This window comes from Dasypus novemcinctus, chromosome 21, assembly GCF_030445035.2.
Source record: "Dasypus novemcinctus isolate mDasNov1 chromosome 21, mDasNov1.1.hap2, whole genome shotgun sequence".
Taxonomy (NCBI): Eukaryota; Metazoa; Chordata; class Mammalia; order Cingulata; family Dasypodidae; genus Dasypus; species Dasypus novemcinctus.
The window spans coordinates 32,637,898-32,656,002 of NC_080693.1; the positions used below are offsets into that span (position 1 = coordinate 32,637,898).

The 18,105-nt window shown below is 49.2% G+C and overlaps 1 protein-coding gene across 1 annotated transcript; it reads right to left on the reverse strand.

Moving 5' to 3' along the window:
- Window positions 1–8,166: 8,166 nt before the first annotated feature.
- Window positions 8,167–15,020, reverse strand: RFLNB (refilin B). The gene is made up of 3 exons (XM_004483785.5): window positions 14,695–15,020; window positions 12,933–13,036; window positions 8,167–11,286 (listed from the first exon to the last, which is right to left on the reverse strand). Exons 1-3 carry the CDS (start codon window positions 14,905–14,907, stop codon window positions 10,956–10,958), a joined length of 648 nt encoding a protein of 215 aa, XP_004483842.3. The 5' UTR covers window positions 14,908–15,020; the 3' UTR covers window positions 8,167–10,955.
- Window positions 15,021–18,105: the final 3,085 nt, after the last annotated feature.

The following is an 18,105-nucleotide window of genomic DNA, read 5'->3' on the forward strand; positions in this document are numbered from 1 at the left end:
GTCCGCGGTTCAAGCCCCGGGCCTCCTTGACCCGTGTGGAGCTGGCCCACATGCAGTGCTGATGCGCGCAAGGAGTGCCCTGCCACGCAGGGGTGTCCCCCGTGTAGGGGAGCCCCACGCGCAAGGAGTGCACCCCGTAAGGAGAGCCACCCAGCGCAAAAGAAAGTGCAGCCTGCCCAAGAATGGTGCCGCACACACAGAGAGCTGACACAAGACGACGCAACAAAAAGAAACAAAGAGTCCCGGTGCTGCTGGTAAGGAGAGAAGTGGTCACAGAAGAACACAAAGTGAATGGACACAGAGAGCAGAAAACTGGGGCGGGGAGAAGGAAGAGAAATAAATAAAATAAATCTTAAAAAAAAAAAACCAAACACATTAGAGGGAAGCAGATATGGGTCAAGTGATAGGGCCTCTGCCTACCATATGGGAGGACCCAGGTTTGATTCCTGGGGTCTCCTGGTGAAAAAGAATAAGAGAAAGCATGCCTGCATGGCAAGCCAGTGCCCACACAGCAAGCCAAGTACATGTGTGGTGAGCCAAGTGCCCACACGGCGAGCCAAGTGTCCACGCAACGAGCCGAGTGCCCATGTGGGTGCCCATGTGGCGAGTTGAGTGGCGAGCTCACGTGGTGAGCTGAGTGCCCACGTGAGTGCTCGTATGGTGAGCCAAGTGCCTGCATGGTGAGCAGGGTGCCAACACGAGTGCCTGCGTGGTGAACCAAGAGCCCACATTAATGCCCATGTGGTGAGCCAGTGCCCGTGTGGGGAGCCAGTGCCCGTGCAAGTGCCCATGTGGTGAGCCAGTGCCCGTGCAAGTGCCCGTGCAAATGCCCATGTGGTGAGCCAGTTCCCGTGTGGTGAGCCAGTTCCCGTGTGGTGAGCCAGTGCCCGTGCAAGTGCCTGTGCAAATGCCCATGTGGTGAGCCAGTTCCCGTGCAAGTGCTCGTGCAAATGCCCATGTGGTGAGCCAGTGGCCGTGTGGTGAGCCAGTGCCCGTGCAAGTGCCCGTGCAAATGCCCATGTGGTGAGCCAGTTCCCGTGCAAGTGCCCGTGCAAATGCCCATGTGGTGAGCCAGTGGCCGTGCAAGTGCTCGTGCAAATGCCCATGTGGTGAGCCAGTGGCCGTGTGGTGAGCCAGTGCCCGTGCAAGTGCCCGTGCAAATGCCCATGTGGTGAGCCAGTTCCCGTGCAAGTGCCCGTGCAAATGCCCATGTGGTGAGCCAGTGGCCGTGCAAGTGCTCGTGCAAATGCCCATGTGGTGAGCCAAGTGCCTGTGTGTGAGTCAAGGGCCCTCATGAGTGCCCATGTGGTGAGCCAGTACCCACGTGGTGAGCTGAGTGCCCATGCAGCAAACCGAATGCCCACATGGTGAACCAGTGCCTGTGCAAGTGAGTCATGCAGCAAGATGATGATGTAACAAAAAAAAACAAAAACAAAGGGGAGAGTCAAGATGGAGCGCCACAGAGACCATGAAATGAGGTGGCACAATTGACAGGGAACCTCTCTCCGCATCAGAGGTTCCCAGGATTGAATCCTGGTGAATCCTAGAGGAGAAAGATGAGAAGACAAAAAGAGAAATGATACAGAAGATCATACAGTGAATCGACAAAGACAACAAAAACAAAACAAAAATTGAAAAAAAACCAGCAGAGCTGGGGAGGGGGAAAGGAAGGGAAAAACCACAACACATTAGAGGCATACAACAGCAGACTTTAAGTGATAAAAGAAAGAATAAGTGATACAGAGGACAGAAGAGCTGAAATTGAAGAAAGAGGAATAGTGAGGAAAAAAAGAATAGAAAAAAATTGACCAGGGGCTTAGGGAGTTGAATCATAACATGAAGTGCAACAACATACATGTCATGGGAATTCCAGAAGAGGATGAGAAGGGAAAAGGGGCAGAAAGAGTGTTTAAAGATATGGTTGAAAATTTGCCAACTCTCATGAAAGAAATGAATTTACATGTCCAAGAAGCACAGCATACCCCAAGCAGAATAAACCCAAATAGACCTATTCCAAGACACATACTACTTAGAATGTCAAACATCAATGATAAAGAGAAAATTCTGAGACCAGCAAGGGAGAAGCAAACCATCACATACAAGAGACACCTAGTAAGACATAGTTTGGATTTCTCATCAGAAACCATGGAAGAGAGAAGACAATGGTATGATACAATTAGGATACTGAAAAAGAAAAACCACCAGCCAAGAATTCCTTATCTGGCAAAACTGTTCTTCAAATATGAAGGTGAGTTTAAAATATTCAAAGCAAAAAGAAACTAAGAGAGCTTGTAAAAAAGAATCTGCCTTTGCAGGAAATATTAAAGGGAGCCTTATAGTCCAAAATAAAAATACAGGAGAAAGAGGCTTAGAGGAGAGTGCAGAAGGCAAGAATAGCAGAAAGGACAACCAAAAGAGTAAAAAGACAGATGAAAATAAGATACGACATATGAAAACCAAGGAATAAAATAGTGGAAGTAAATAATGCATTTACAGTTATATCATTGATCTTGAATGGATTAAACTCTCTGTATTAGTCAGCCAAAGGGGTGCTGATGCAAAACACCAGAAATTGGTTGGTTTTTATATTTATTTGGGGTAGGAGCTTACAGATACCAGGCCATAAAGCGCAAGTTACTTCCTTCACCAAAGTCTATTTCCATATGTTGGAGCAAGATGGCTGCTGACATTTGTGAGGGTTCAGGCTTCCTGGGTTCCTCCCATTCTCAGGCTTCTTTTTCCTGGGATCAGGGTTTCTCTCTTCCTGGGGCTCCAGTTTCAGATCAAACTCCAATCAAAACTCCAACATTAAAAGCCCTTAACTCTGCCCTTTGCCATGCCTTTTATCTGTGAGTCCCCACCCACCAAAGGGTGGGCACTCAACACCCTACTGGCACAAGAGGTTTACATAATTACTTAGTCAAGTAAACCTATGAATCCAATATAATCTAATATGCCCAGAAGAAAAGATTGGTTTACAAACAATCCAATATTTCTTTTTGGAAGTCATCATTAGTATAAAACTGCTATACTCCCCAACCAAAACATATAAGCTGACAGAATGGATAAAAAAAAATATGAGCCATCCATATGCTGCCTACAAGAGACTCACCTTAGACCCAGGGATACAAACTGGTTGAAAGTGAAAGGCTGGAAAACAATACTTCACACAAACAGTAACCAAAAAAGAGCAGGGGTAGCCATGCTAATGCCAGACAAAACAGACTTTAAATGCAACAAAAGTTATAAAAGACACAGAAAGTCATTATATATTAATAAAAGGGACAATCCATCAGGAAGAAATAATAGTTATAAATATCTATGTACCTAACCAGGTACCCCAAAATATATGAGGCAAACTCTGGAAAAGCTGAAAGCAGAAATAGACATCTCTACAATAATAGTTGGAGACTTTCACATACCACTCACATCATTAGAAAGAACTAGACAGATCAACAAGGAAACAGTGAACATGATAAATGAGATAGACCCCAAACACATACATATCCTGCATCAGTGGGTTATACAGACCTCTGAAGTGCTCATGGATCTCTTTTCAGGATAAATCACATGTTATGTCACAAGGCAGGTCTCAATAAATACGAAAAGATTGAAATTATACAAAGCACCATTTCAGATTATAATGGAATGAAACTGGAAATCAATAACAGATGTAAAAGGGGAAAATTCACAAATGTGTGGAGGCTAAACAACACACTCCTGAAAAATCAGTGGGTCAAAGAAGAAAAAGTAAGTGAAATTAGTAAATATATTGAGATGACTGAAAAGGAGAACACAATTTATCAAAACTCGTAAGATACAGTGAAGGCAGTGCTGAGAGGGATATTTATAGCCTTACACTCCTATATTAAAAAAGATGAGGGAAGCAGATGTGGCTCAAGTGACAGAGCTTCCGCCTACCATATGGGAGGACCTGGGTTCAATCCCTGGGGCCTCCTGCTGAAAAAGAAGAGAAAGTGTGCCCGAGTGGCGAGCCAGTGCCTGTGCAAGTGCCCACCTGGTGAGCTAGTGTCCTGCATAAGCGAGTCACACAGCGAGATGATGATGCATCAAAAAGAGAGACAAGGGGAGAGTTGAGGTGAAGTGCAGCAGAAATCAGGAACGGAGGCAGCACAATTGACCTGGAACCTTTCTCCCCATCTGAGGTCCCCAGGACTGAATCCCAGTGAATCCTAAAGGAGAGAAAATGAGAAGAGAAGACAACACAGACAGCAAAAACAGCAGGGCGGGAGGAGCGGAAGGGAGAAGATAAATAAATAAATCTTAAAAAAAAAAAAAAGAAAGCTAAAATCAAAGATCTAACTGAACACCTGGAGAAACTAGGAAAAAAAAAACAAAACACAACACAACAAATCATTCCCAAAGCAAACAGAAAGAAAGAGATAACAAAGATTAGAGCAGAAATAAATGAAATTGAGAACAAAAAATAATAGGGAAAATCAACAAAACCAAAAGCTGGTTCTTCGAGAAAATCAATAAAATTGACAAACCCTTAGCTAAACTAACAAAGAAAAAAAGAGAGAAGATACAAATAAATAAAATCATACTTGAAAATGGGGAAGTTACACCTGACCCCACAGAAATAAAAAGGATCACAAAAGGATATTACAGAAAACTGTATGCCAACAAACTAGACAACCTAGATGAAATTGTCAAATTCCTAGAAATGCACAAACAACCTACATTTACTCTACAAGAAATACAAGAACTCAACAAACCAATCACATTTAAAGAGATTGGGTCAATCATCAAAAATCTCCAGCAAAGAAAAGTCCAGGACCAAATTACTTCACAGGTAAATTCTACCAAGAATTTTGAGAAGAAATAACACCAACCCTGTTTAAACAATTTTTTGTTAAACAAAAAACTGAAGAGGAGGGAAAATTACCCAACACATTTTATTAAGCTAACATCACCCTAATACCACAGCCAGATAAAGACACTACAAAAAAGAAAATTACAGACCAATCTCTCTAATGACCACAGATGCAAAAATTCTGAACAAATATTTGTAAAAAGAATCCAACCAGCAAATCAAGACTTAGACACCACAACCAAGTGGTTCCTAGTATGCAAGGGTGGTTCAACATAAGAAAACAAATTAACATAATACATCACATTAACAAATTGAAGGAAAAAACACATGATCATCTTGATCAATGCAGAAAAGGCATTTGACAAAATCCAGCATCCTTTCTTGATAAAAAAACACTTTGAAAGATAGGAATAGAAGGAAAACTCCTCAATATGCTAAAGGGCATATATGAAAAACCCAGCCAACATCATACTCAATGGGGAAAAGTTGAAAGCTTTCCTTGTAAGATAGGAAACAAGACAAGGATGCCCACTGTCACCATTGTCATTCAAGATTGCACTAGAAATTCTAGCTAGAGAAATTAGACAAGAAAAAAAAAGTTATCCAAATAGGAAAAGAGAAAGTAAAACTCTCACTGTTCATGAATGGCATGATCCTATATTTAGAAAATTCTGCAATTTCTATGACAAAGCTACTTGAGCTAATAAATGAGTTCAGCAAAGTGGCACGATACAAGATCAACACGCCAAAAATCAGTAATGTTTCTGTATACTAGTATTGAATAATCTGAGGAGGAAATCAGGGGGAAAATTCCATTTGCAACAGTAACAAAAAGACTCAAATACCTAGGAATAAATTTAACCAAAGGAGTACAGGACTATATTCAGAAAACTACAAAACAGTGCTAAAAGAAATCAAAGAAGACCTAAACATATGGAAAGACATTCTGTGTTCATAGGTTGGAAGACTAAGTATTGCAAGGATGTCAGTCCTACCCAAACTGAATTATAGATTCAATTAATACCAATCAAAATTCCAGCAGCCTACTTTACAGAAATAGAAAAGGCAATTACCATGTTTATTTGGAAGGGAAAGGGCACTGCAATAGCCAAAAGCCTTCTAAAAAAAGAAGAGCATTTTGGGAGGACTTTCATTGCCTGACCGTGAAATATACTACAAAGCTACAGTGGTCAAAACAGCATAGTATTGGTATATAGACACATTATCAGTGAAACAGAATTGAGAGTCCAGAAATAAACCCTCACCTCTGCAGCCAAATGGTTTTTGATAAACCTACCAAGTCCATGTTACTGGGACAAAACAGTCTCTTCAACAATGGTGCTGGGAGAACTGGACATCCACAACCAAAAGAATGAAAGAGGACCCCATCTCACTCCCTCTACAAGAATCAGCTCAAAATGGATTAAAGGCCTAAATATTAAAACCAGGACCATAAAGCTACTAGAAGAAAATGTAGGGAAACATCTTAAAAGATCTTGTGGTAGGTGGTAGTTCCTTGGATCTTACACCCAAAGCAAGAGCAACAAAAGAAAAAATAGATAAATGGGACCTCCTCACAATTAAACACTTTTGCACCTCAAAGGACTCTGTCAAAAGGGTGAAAAGGCAGCCAATTCAATGGGAGAAAATATTTGGAAATCACATATCCGATAAGGGTTTAATATTCATGATACACAGAGATGCTACAACTTAATAATAAAAATACAAAAAGTCTTTAATAGACATTCATCCAAAGAAAAATTACAAATGGTGGGGGAAAAAAAACACATGAAAAAATGTTCAACATCACTAGCAATTAGGGAAATGCATATCAAAGATACAATGAGAAATCATTTCACACCTATCAGAATGACCATTATTAAAAGACAGAAAATTACAAGTGTTGGAGAGGATGCGGGAAGAAAGGAATACTTATTCACTGTTGGTGGGAATGTAAAATGGTACAGCCACTGCGGAGGACTCTTTGGCGGTTACTAAAGTAGTTGAATATAGATTTGGAACATGACCTGGCAAAACCAATACTGGTTATATACCCCAAAGACCTGAAAGAAGTGACATGAGCAGACACCTGCACACCAATATTCACAGCAGCGTTATTCACAATTGCCAAAAGATGTGAACAACCCAGGTGTCCATCAACCGATGAATGGATTAACGAACTGGTGTATACTAATGATGGATTATTATGCAGCTGTAAGAAGAAATGAAGTCGTGAAGCACATGACAACATGGATGAATCTGGAGGACATTATGATGAGGGAAGCAAGCCAGACACAAAAGGATAAATACTATATGATTGTGCTACTATGAACTAAATATATTGTGTAAACTCATGGAATTGATAACTACAATATGGGTCACCAGAAAATAGAATGGAGTTACAGAATGGAAAGCTGAGGGTTAACTTGTGCGGAATTGGTAAAAATGTTGTGTGTTAATCTTTGGAAATGCACAGAAAAGGTAAAAGCACAACATCATGTTTGTAATAAGTACTGCTAGTATATGGGTAGAGCAGTGGTTGAAAGGGAATGGCTAAAGTCATGTATATTACTGAAAAAAAGGCTAAAAAATGTAACATGGGACTGTATTGCATAGTAAAACCTCATATGAAATATCAATATGGGTAATATTGCATATATAAGACTTTTTCTTTGAAACTGAACAAATGTTATGTATGTTAATGTTTCAAGATGTTATCAGGCAAAACAAACACACAATGCTAAGTGAAAGAGACCAGAAACAAAGTATTAAATATTGTATGATTCCATTTCTATAAAATGTAAATATAAATCAATTTATAAAGATGAAATTAGATTAGTGGTTATGTAGGGTTGGGGACAGATAGAGGGATCAAGAGGTGACTGCTAAGGGGTGTGGAGTTTTTCTTTTTGGAGTAATGAAATTGTTCTAAAATATTTTGTGGTGATACATGCACAACACTGTGATTATACTAAAAGTCATTGATTGTACACTTTGAATAGATTGTACAATACGTGGATCTCAATAAAACTTAAAAAAAAACACCCGAAACCTCAGTACCCAATATCCCTTGGAAAGTCTTCTTCTACCCCTAGCGGAATGCACACCCTAGCCAGGAGACTAACACTATTGAAATATAATCACATGGGGAGCAGATGTAGCTCAGTGGTTGAGCGCCTGCTTCCCATATACCAGGTCCTGGGTTCAATCCCCGGTACCTCATAAACATACAATCACATCAGAAAGTTTCTCAAGATGAAGAGCTGGTTTTCTCATTCTTCTTAACCAAACATTATAATTTCACTTTTAAAAAGAGAGGCATCTCCAGGTTTTATTTTTAGACCATTTATTGTTAAAATGAAGAAGTCACAAAGTAAAATGGAATGGGACAGATATCAAAGATAAACTTAAGAAATAGTTCTTGTCACATACTATTCTGGATTTCCTAAGGTTAGAAATAGGAAAAGTGTCAAGTGAAACTGTACTCCTTCAAATTAAGTTTTTTAAAAGGTTTTTGATTTGAAAAGAAAAAAGCTCCTCTTAAAATTCAAATCATCCTTAATACATGAAAGCCACAATTTAAAAGACCGAGAAAAAAAGCATTTTAATTACCATATAAACAGTATCTCCCAGAAACAGTTAGGAATGTTCGTTTTTGACCAGTGAGTTTTAAAACCACTGCCTCCACCCTGCGGACTCACATGACACGCTTGATTTACGTCCCTTGCTCCACATTTGCACTGAAGTGTTCTGTTATGTCTTCACACACATCCTTTCCTGCAGCTTTCAGCAAAGCAGGTTTGGAGGAAAAAAGAGGATTAGAGAGAACTACAGTTGGCTCCCTAGCGAATAACTTAAAGTAAAACCTGCTTCTCCATTCCTATGACACATTCACCCTCGTTCATTTCTACTTACTTTACTGCTATATTTCCGAGTCTCTCCACCCCTGGCATTATTTGCATGAACTTAATACAATATTCCTAAAACAAAACCAAATCTCCTAAGGGGGAGTGGGTGTAGCTCAGTGGTTGAGTGCCTGCTTCCCACGTACAAGGTCCCAGGTTCAATCCCCGGTACCTCCTAAAAATAATAATAATAAAAATCTCCTAAGGACCTCTCAAAGCGTGGCTGTGCTCAAGGCCTTGCCAGTCCGCACTCCTCTCTCCGGCCCCAATACCCTAATATTCTAAAGTCATTTAAGTGCCTCCAATTGGGCAAAGCAAAGCCTTGGGGATGTTCTTAACGTTTTTAAAATCACGTTTACCATTTAAATGACAAGATTATGAAATCAGATAGCAAAGTCCATTTTGATCAGTCAGTGCTGTGCAATTATCTCCCCCAAATGCAGGGAGCAGCTGTGGCTGGGCGTGATGATGGAAAAGCCTATCGGGTCCCCAAGTGCCGCCTTGCCGGGTCCCTGCCGGGCTTCACCCTGGCACGCTCGGGCCACTGAGCTAACCTCGGGCTCCTGTCCAAGGGGATGAGCCGGTCAGTACAACAGACCAAACACTGTCAAGTGTGAAGAGGACACCAGACAAGCGGGCTCCATGGGCCTCCCAGGACTTTAAACGAGGGTGATTATCATCACACCTGCTGCAGTGTAACAAAAATCCCTGCTGGGGCCCCAGGGTGCCCAAAGAGCTGTCGGTTCTGCTCTCAGGACAGATGGAAGCCATCAACAGGAACCCTGAGAAAGGCAGGAGTCCGAGTTCACAGCACGCTGGAAGCCTCCATCATTTGGATGTACTCGAAGGAAATACCCATGTTTGTGCTTTCCAAAACTTGGGAGGAAAAAAACCATCTGCTGCATGTTCTACTCAAAAGCCGCAGCGACTGGCAGGAGGAAGGGGGAAGGGCGTGGACCGGGCGTGGTGGCCGTGGAAGGCAGGGCCAGGCAGGGGGCTGGCGCGAGGGGCGGGCTGGCCCACCACACCCTCCCAGGCCCCCGGCCTTCCTGGCTTCTGCGGCCGAATCTGGGGGCATCTTGCCCTAACACCCAACTCCATGCTTTCACTTAACTCCAAAACGAAAACCTAAAAGAAACGCAGGCCAGCCGCGCGGCGCTCTGCCTTGGGTTTTGGAGTCTGCATTGTGACCTCACTCCCTATTCTGAATTCACCTTCGCTTAACCTGAGAGGCAGACTTCCTGGCTTTCTAGAGCAGCTCTAAGGCACTGGCAGATTTCCACACCACCGAAGTCTCTAGAGTGAGTCGTTGCAGCGTCCCTGGAGGAGGACATCTACTGTGGGAAGCAGACGGCAGGGACACCCCCTCCCGCCCCCTCGCAGGGCGCAGGGGCATCAAGGCTGGCGCGTGACCCGACTCGCGTCGAGTGAGGCCCCCTCGTGGAGTCCAAAAGGGCCCTCTGCTACATTCTGCCTTATGAAAAATAGAAAAGTATTTAGAACCCCCAAAATACGTTTCGGGAGAGTTACACAGGACGCTGAGGCGTCTTCGCAAGGCGCTTTGAGGGTCCCAAGCAGGCGACACCGTGAGCCTTTTTGATTTCTGTTTTTTTTTTAAGCCTCTTATATTGTGGCTTGGGGTTTTTTGGTATCATGAAAAAAAAATTAGAAAATTCCAAGAATCTCGGTTAAACAGGAAATATGAATAGAAATGGAACTCAATGCTCAACAGACCGAGCCTAGACGGTGTGACAAGTTACTGAATTTACACCACTTTTGTAGCAGTGAAGACACCCGTGGCTTAAATTTCTTAAACTCAATTTTCCCATCCCAGAAATGTTTCCCGTGCTCTTCCTCAGACAAGCTGACCAGTGGAAGAAGAACTCTCCCCTCCTCCCTACTTAAGGTTTGCCATTTTCCTTTTGCTCTTCTCTTCCTATCATTTTCTCACCAAATTGAGACTGCGAGGGAAATATGCAGCAGCACACGAGGAAGTCCGTTCCTTTCAAAAACAATCTAAAAAAATTTTTTTTTAGGCAAAACAAGGTTCCTCAACAATGGAAAGATGCAATGAAATCTCTTTTCTCCCCCGGGCTGGACTGAGCGGTATCTCTAGGCTAGATGACTCTGGGGCGAGGACAACGTCGCCCCACTAGCCCCGGGCTGCCCGGGCCAGCTCGGCCAAGGGCGGGCAGTCCCGGCGGCCACCCGAGTCAGCACTCATCCGAGAGGTAATCGCTGCCCGCCAACTCCGTGGCCTCGAGCTCCACGCTGGACAGAAACCTCCGCAGCGTCTTCCGGCAGTTGTAATCCAGGGTGGTGGTGTAGACGGTCTTGGGGTACTTGGGGTAGACGATGGTGGTGCTGAGGAAGCGCGTGGGCTTGTGGCGGGGCTCGAAGCGCACTTCGGCCTTGTAGCTGCGCCACGTGCAATCAGGGACGCAGGTGACCGTCTGGCTGCAGGAGGCCACCGCCAGGCCCAGGGGCAGGTGCACGTCATTGATGAAGTGCCGCTCGGAGTCGTACTTGATCGAAGAAGTGTACCTGGGCCAGAGACACAAGGCAGCATAACGCCGCTGCTCCGAGCAGGCGGCACGGGGTCCCCACGGTGGCCCTGCCGCCTCCCGTGGGGTCTGAGCACTGGGGATGAGGCTGCCCCCGGGAGAAGCAGCCTCGAGCTCAGGGAGCGCTTACTAGGAGCCAGCTGCTCTCCTGAGGAGCTAATTTAATCTTCTCAGCACCCCTGGGAGAGGAAGCAGAGGTGACGAGGTTCAGGTCACAGAGCTGCTGGGAAGTGGGGCCGGGAGTCGATCCCAAGTGTGCAGGACCCCCAGATTGAGCCCTGGGCTCCCCATTTCTCAGTGCGGGCCGCAGCTCTGGGTTTTAGTCCCACCCGCAGCAGAAGCCTCGCCAGCGTACTGAACCCTCCCATGCCCCGCTTCCTCTCTGCCAAGGGCGCTCCATAACAACTGTGCAGAGGGCTAGAACCCAGGAAGCGCTGCCAGCAGGAATGAGAACACATTACGAAGCTTGCCCACAAGGGCGAGCAGCTTCTCTGCCCCCTCGCAGGAGCAGTCAGCTCTGGAGTGAGAGGACGAAGGCAGAAGGAACCCAGAAATCCTGAATGCCCGTTCCGAACGCTTGCTGTACCAAGTGCCAGTATTTGGCCTACCTTTGGTTAGGTGACCCCAAAACCCAGGGATGCGACCATATCAACCAGAGAGAATTACAACGTGGAGTTCCATAAAACAGATGCAAGCCCACCTTCCTCAGCAGCTACCTTAAGTCCTTCTCTGGGCAATTTGCGATTCTGTGTGGGTATGTGCGTACAAACAAAGCATCGATGCATTTTATTGCATTATTTTTGTAGCTTCATAGATGCTAGAATACGTACAAGTATCACATACAGACACATCAAACAGTGCTGGCCCCCACCAGCCCCAACTCCCTGGACAGCTGAGGAGGAATCCACATTCTTTGCCATGAGTCTGATGTAAAATTTATTCTCCGGTGGGGCACGTAGATAAGTGGCTTGGTGGAAGGCTAGTATCATGAAGTCATGTCCTCGTTTTTTTCAAAATACAAACTCCACAGGAATAAAAGGCTAAACTGCTCACCTCCAAACTGGTGAACCTCCCCTTTGTTCCAAGTCAAAAAGGGCCCTTTGTATTAACGCAACTGAAACTCCAGCTACAAAACCCTCAGGTACAAAAAGTGAAATTCCTTTCTCTAAAGAGACATCTTTCATTGAGCTCCTCAATGAATGTTTGCCCCAAGGTAATTCTTGATGAGATAAATTCCCAAAGGAAGAATGTTGCTTGCCTGAGGGAAATTATCCCATAAAACTAGCTTATAGCACCTTGAGGCAGGTGGGGGAAGAGGCGGAGCAGCCTCTGTAATTAATTTTTAACAATTTTTATACAACTGATGGTCAAGGGATATAAAGAGAAAAAGATCAAGTTTCAGAACTTTATGCATGACATGATCTCATTTTTATTCTAAAATGAATGTCTATATAGTTCATTGGTTAGATCTGCAGGGGAAAAAAAATCTGAAAATGTACCCACCAAACTATAATGGTCTTTGGCACAATTCTGTAATTAAATACATTTTTTTAACAAGCATTAATTTCCGGAATAAAACACTGAAAATTTGAAAATAAAATAAAACCAGGGTCTGCTGTCATTTACCTTACTTCCGTCGGTGGTAAAGGGTCAAACTCCACTCCTTCACCAAAGGACAGGGGGCAGAGCCTTGGCAGGGAGCTGGAGGCCAGGTGGGGGAGAGGGGCATTCTGCAAGGATGGAGAGCACAGTTAGGACTGCCGGCCCTGACCAAGGTGGGAACACAGCCCCCACAGAAGGTCCTGAGGCTGAGCCTCCGGGGGTGGGCCCAGCTGTCGTCTGGGTCCCCAGGATGGGCCTGCCTGGGAGGGGCACTGGACAGGAAGCTGAAGGTCTGGGTGCAAATCCCAGGTCTATCACAGACACGCTGTGCCACATCACAGCCTGAGAACAAGGAGGTGCGCCTTTCATCGCTGAGGTTTTACGAAAAGCTGAAAAGAGGAAACAAACTCAAGCCTGACGTCACGGCCGTGGCCAGACGCAAGAGCTGCCTGCTGCGCCATCTGCGGCCACGCGGGGAGGAAACCTCCATTCACCAGAGCTTCACTCGCCAGAACCTCGATTATGTGGCACCCCTCTCATTGTCTCAGCAACCCTTCAGAAATGGCACAGGCTGGGGTGGGGGGCACCTCGCTTTATCATAGACACATGAACAGATGACACTGGAGAATGGAGATGAGGCCACAGATTCCAGCATGGTCAGGATGCATCAAGGAAGGCTTCCCGGAGGTGACACACGGTGGGCTTTGGCAGGTGGAACAGCTAACCAGGTGTTGGGAGAGGCAGGAGGGGCCGGGCTCGGGAGGGAAAAGGATGCTGGATGGGAAGTGCAGCCTGGAAGGCACAGAGATCAAGGGGTGTGTCTGGCCCGTGGTCAGGGGACATGGGGAATGAGGCTAGAAAGGGGCTGGATGGAAAGGACTTTGAGGGCAGTGATTTCGGGCCTTCAGATGGAAGGGAGGGCATGAACCGGGGCTCAAGGAGGACAGGGTCAGTGGGTCAAGAATCCCGTCTTCACACCAGACCTGCCACGTGGTCCTGGAGGAACAGCAGCTGCCACTCACCACCGCAGGGGAGGAGAGAGGGCTGTAAATACGTGGCCCCAAGGGGGAGGGGACAGGGGCCTTGCAAGCCTTGACTGAAGGCAGGATGTGGTTTCCAGCTGTAGGTAGGAGCGGTAAGCACCACCATGTGGGCCATTCCAGGCAAAATCGACTTGGGGGAGTGTTTTCTTTAAGTAAAAATTGATTTTTTTAAAGGTTCCACCCACCCGAAGGCCTCCCACCTATTATGCCTGGACTCTGGGCTTGGCAGTCAGGACCAGGGAGGGCACCCGGAGGTGACCCCCTTCTCAAGTGGCCCCTCCAGAGGCACTGGCCCCGCTGGCCATGCGAGCAGGGCCAGAGCACACTCCCTCCCTACCACCCGCCGGGAGCGGCCGCCGCCGGGGGCCCAGGCGCGGGTTCCAGCCCGCAGCACGGCCGCGGAAAGCTGGGTCCCCTCCGGGGTCCCGGGCGCCCCGCCCGCCCGGCCCGGGCAGGAATGTGGCCGAGCCGCACGCAGCCTGGCAGCCTCCGGGGCCGCCACCCCGAAGGGAGGAGGCGGCTCGTCTCTCCCGGGGGCTCCCGCGCCTCCGAGGCGATGACAATTTTCCAGCCACCGGCTCCAGCTGGCCAAGCTCTCGCGGCTCTCCCGCCCCGGGATCCCGGCGATGGCCACGCCGGCCCGACGGGCGGGTGGCGGCGTCGACTGCGCGCCGCGAGCGGGGCGGCGAGACTCACGTGTGGTCCCCCGGGGCCGGCGGCGGGAGGGATGCGGGGCCACTCACCGGGGCCGCGGGGGTCGCCGCCGCGTCGGGCTCCAGCGCTCCGGGTGCCGGCGTGCGCTCCCCGCCGCCGCCACCCCCGGCCGGCGCGAGCCCCCAGTGGCTGGGGCTGGGGCTGGGGGGCAGCCCCGAGTCCGGGCTGTCCAGGACGCCGTCGCCCTTCTTCTTCGTGTCCACGAGCTCGGGCACATCCTGCAGGCTCAGGCGGCCCACCATGGCTGTGCGCGTGGCGGCGCCGGGGCAGCCGGCGCGGAGGCCGCGGGGGAGCGAGGGCCGCGAAGGGCGCAGACGCGGGCCGGGGCCGCTGCCCGCGCGGCCGCCCTCCCTGCCCCGCCGCCGCCGCGCTGCCCGGGTCTCGCCGGCGGCCGCGCTCCCCGCCCCGCCTCAGCCCCGCCCCGGCCGGCCTGGCCCGCACCGGCTGCGCCGCGAGGCCCGACGCCAGGGGCCGCTGCGCTCCCGCCGCCGCCCGCCCGGCCCGCCCCGCGCGGCTGATTGGAGCGCGCCGGGGCCTCCGGGCCGGCCTCGCGGCGGGCGGGCAGGGCGCCCCCAGGCGGGCCCGGCCTCCCCAGCCCGCGGCAGGTGGACGCGGGCACCCCGCTCGCGCCCGGGGCCCCTGGAGGCATCTGGCCTCCTCGCCCTGGCCCGGTGGAGCCGGGGAGGCGCTGATGTCTCTGGATCTGGCGGTCGGGGGAGGCAGCCGGAGCCAGCGAGCAAACAACTGGAAATTATTAATAGTTAATGCGCTTCGTCTGGCTCCAGCAGTTGGATTGCTCGGCAGGGCGGGCTGTGGGGCTGGCGCTGGCGCTCATTTCTGCCCAGGAGGAAAGGAAGGCCTCCTTCGTTCATCCTTAGGGCACTCGCGGAGGGAAAGACCAAGCCCTCTGCTGGGTGCCCAGTTTCAACAGGCCGTGGCCGCATCTGGCAGGGAAATTCTGGGGTGGACCTGCCCAGGACTTGAATAAGATGGACAAGCTCGGCAGGTGGCCCACGGGGCTTCCTCAGGGCCTGAGGGCCACAGCTTTCCACCCACCGGGGGCCTTAGGCTCTGTGTCACTCAAACAAAACAGACTGGGGGCTACTCGCCTCCCCTTTGGTTTGACAGAGAAGTCGCATCTGCGTGGGTGCACATTTCAGTAGCCCCTGGTTCTGGGGCTGGGCTCTTCCAAACCCATCACAGACATCCCCATGATCAGCAACAGTTAAAGGCTGTCCTTGCTCACGCCTAACCCTGGGTGGGACTGGAGGGGGCGCTCTAATGGGTTCAGCTAAGGGCCTGGGCTGGAGCCGTGCCCAGGCCCAGGTGGCTGGTGTCAGCTCAGTGGGGAGAAGTCATGCGCCGGGTTGGAGTCTTCCTGGCCAGATGAGAGATGGGGTCGGTGCACGGCCTCAAGGGCAGTCTGGCCATACTCTTGCAAAAACAAAGGGCACTTGTCCTGTTTGGGGCAGGCTTGTTAAACTCAGAATTTTAGTGCGGGCAGAACTTAGGTCTGCTGGCAAAATTCAACCCTCCTCCCTCTCTCACCCTTCACTTTCAGGCCAGGAAGCAGAGAAGGGACTTCTGTCCCCCAAGTCACACATCTGGCACAAGGCAGCTTCTGTTACCAGGAACCAGGATCATCTCCTTCACAGAAAGGCAAAGCTGGGCCAGGCCTGGGTCCCGGGGGATGGGGGTGAGGCCCGCAGAAATAGATCACAAAATCAAGTCCTGGGTGAGCTATCAGAGCAAGGACATCCTGTGAGCAGGGGTGAGCAGGGGTTGAGCTGACTGCACTATTCCAGCTTGCTGGCCCTGCTGATCCCGCCATCTGTACTTCCCAAGGCTGCCCAGACCCCACACATCCAAGGAAGAATCTAAGCACTCTCTGGGGTTTCAGAAGGGTGGTCGGTTGGCAGTAAGTGGACTCAGTGCTCTAGAGGGAATTTGCCCACTGCATCCCCAGCAGAGCCTGGGGTCTACAGAGTCCTAAGCCTGGTCAGACTGGGAAAGGGATCCAAGAAGATGGCAATTGCCCCAAGGAGGTGGTGCTCTTCCAAGTCATCAGCCTGGAAGAGGTGGAGGACAAGGCTAAGGAAGTTGCTAGGCTAGTGCAAGGGCTCCCTCCATCAAAGCGTGGATGGCTGTGGAGAGCTTCGGAGGTACCTCCACCTGGGCCTTCGAAAACCCAGATCCAGGGAGGAGCTTGGCAGTGTCCCCTTTGGAGAGAAACTGTGAAGGGCTTGGATTATCTCCTTCTGACGGAAGATCCTGGGCGATATCAAGGCAGCCAACATGTGCCTCTTGGAGCAACAGCTTTGGAGGGTCCAGACAGATTAAGGGGATGCCTCTGAGGCACCCCTTTCTCCTTGGAGACAAGGTCATCAAGAGCTGGCCTGGGATTTTACACAGGAGTCACAGCCATCAACCTGGGCCAGAGGAGCATCTGAACTCTGCTCTCCATCCTACAAGATTCAGCCTGAGCCCCAGGAATGAACCCCTGCCAACTCCAGAGAAGCCCCTCAGCAAACCCTTTAGAGAGACGGGGCAGGGCTTCCTGAACCCAGAGGAGCTCCTCAGGCCTCAGGTCAACTACCAAGGAGCTCCTGAGGCCTACCGTCACCTCCCGCTGCACCACGCCCTCCGTCCTCACTGAGTTCAGCACTGACACTGGCACAGCACAGTAGAGGGACCTGAAGAGGTATCTGGCCCCCGACCTGACACTGACAGACAAGCAGAAAGTGGAGACCAAGATCTGAGACAGACTCCGCCAAGCCACTCAGATTCCCCCATTAAACTGCATGGAAGACTGACTCTCCACAGCTCCCAGAATTCTATTGAACCAATCAAAACAATCAGGAAGGCCCCCGAATTTGCCCACTCTTGTCCAGACGGTTCAGGGAGCTCAAAGAGGAGCCCACGCAGACAGAAGTCACCTGGGCACATGGAGAACCGGGGGGACACCTTCCACCTGGCCAAGCATGCTTGGGAGAGAAGAGTGACGCCTTTTTACAACAGGAATCATCCAGCTTCAGCCTCCCGTGAGTGCTTCTGGGTGGAAGAGAAGAGGGATTGCCTCCAGAACTAAGAACTGCAGGTCAGCTCCTGGAAGTTGCTGAGCAAAGAGCTCACACTGCCTGTCTACCGTGCTCCTTTGGGAGAGCCCCACTCCATGGGCTCATTGACATCCTACATCTTGTTCTAGATTCTTTCCAAAGACCACTGCTTAAAACACTCGAATCAAAGCTCAGGAGAGGTAGCTGATTCCACGCTCCCCCTGCCCCTCTCCCCCCTGCCCCCCCCAGGTCAGCTTCCTCTGAGGAGCTGCTCCACGTGCACCTAGAAAGCAGGGGCAAGTTACAGCCAACAAGCACGGTCCGGGTGATGGCAGAGCTGCATCAGGCGTGGCCTCTCCTCAAAGCTGTCCTTGCGGAGGGCAG

Bases quoted from the DNA above. Each gene is read 5' to 3' on its own strand.
- RFLNB (XM_004483785.5), bottom strand. From the start codon at position 14,907: ATGGTGGGCCGCCTGAGCCTGCAGGATGTGCCCGAGCTCGTGGACACG. The intron at 13,037-14,694 runs GTGAGTGGCCCC...CCATCCTTGCAG, and splicing joins CGGCGACCCCCGCGGCCCCG to AATGCCCCTCTCCCCCACCT. The intron at 11,287-12,932 runs GTAAATGACAGC...TCTCTGGCCCAG, and splicing joins TTACCACCGACGGAAGTAAG to GTACACTTCTTCGATCAAGT.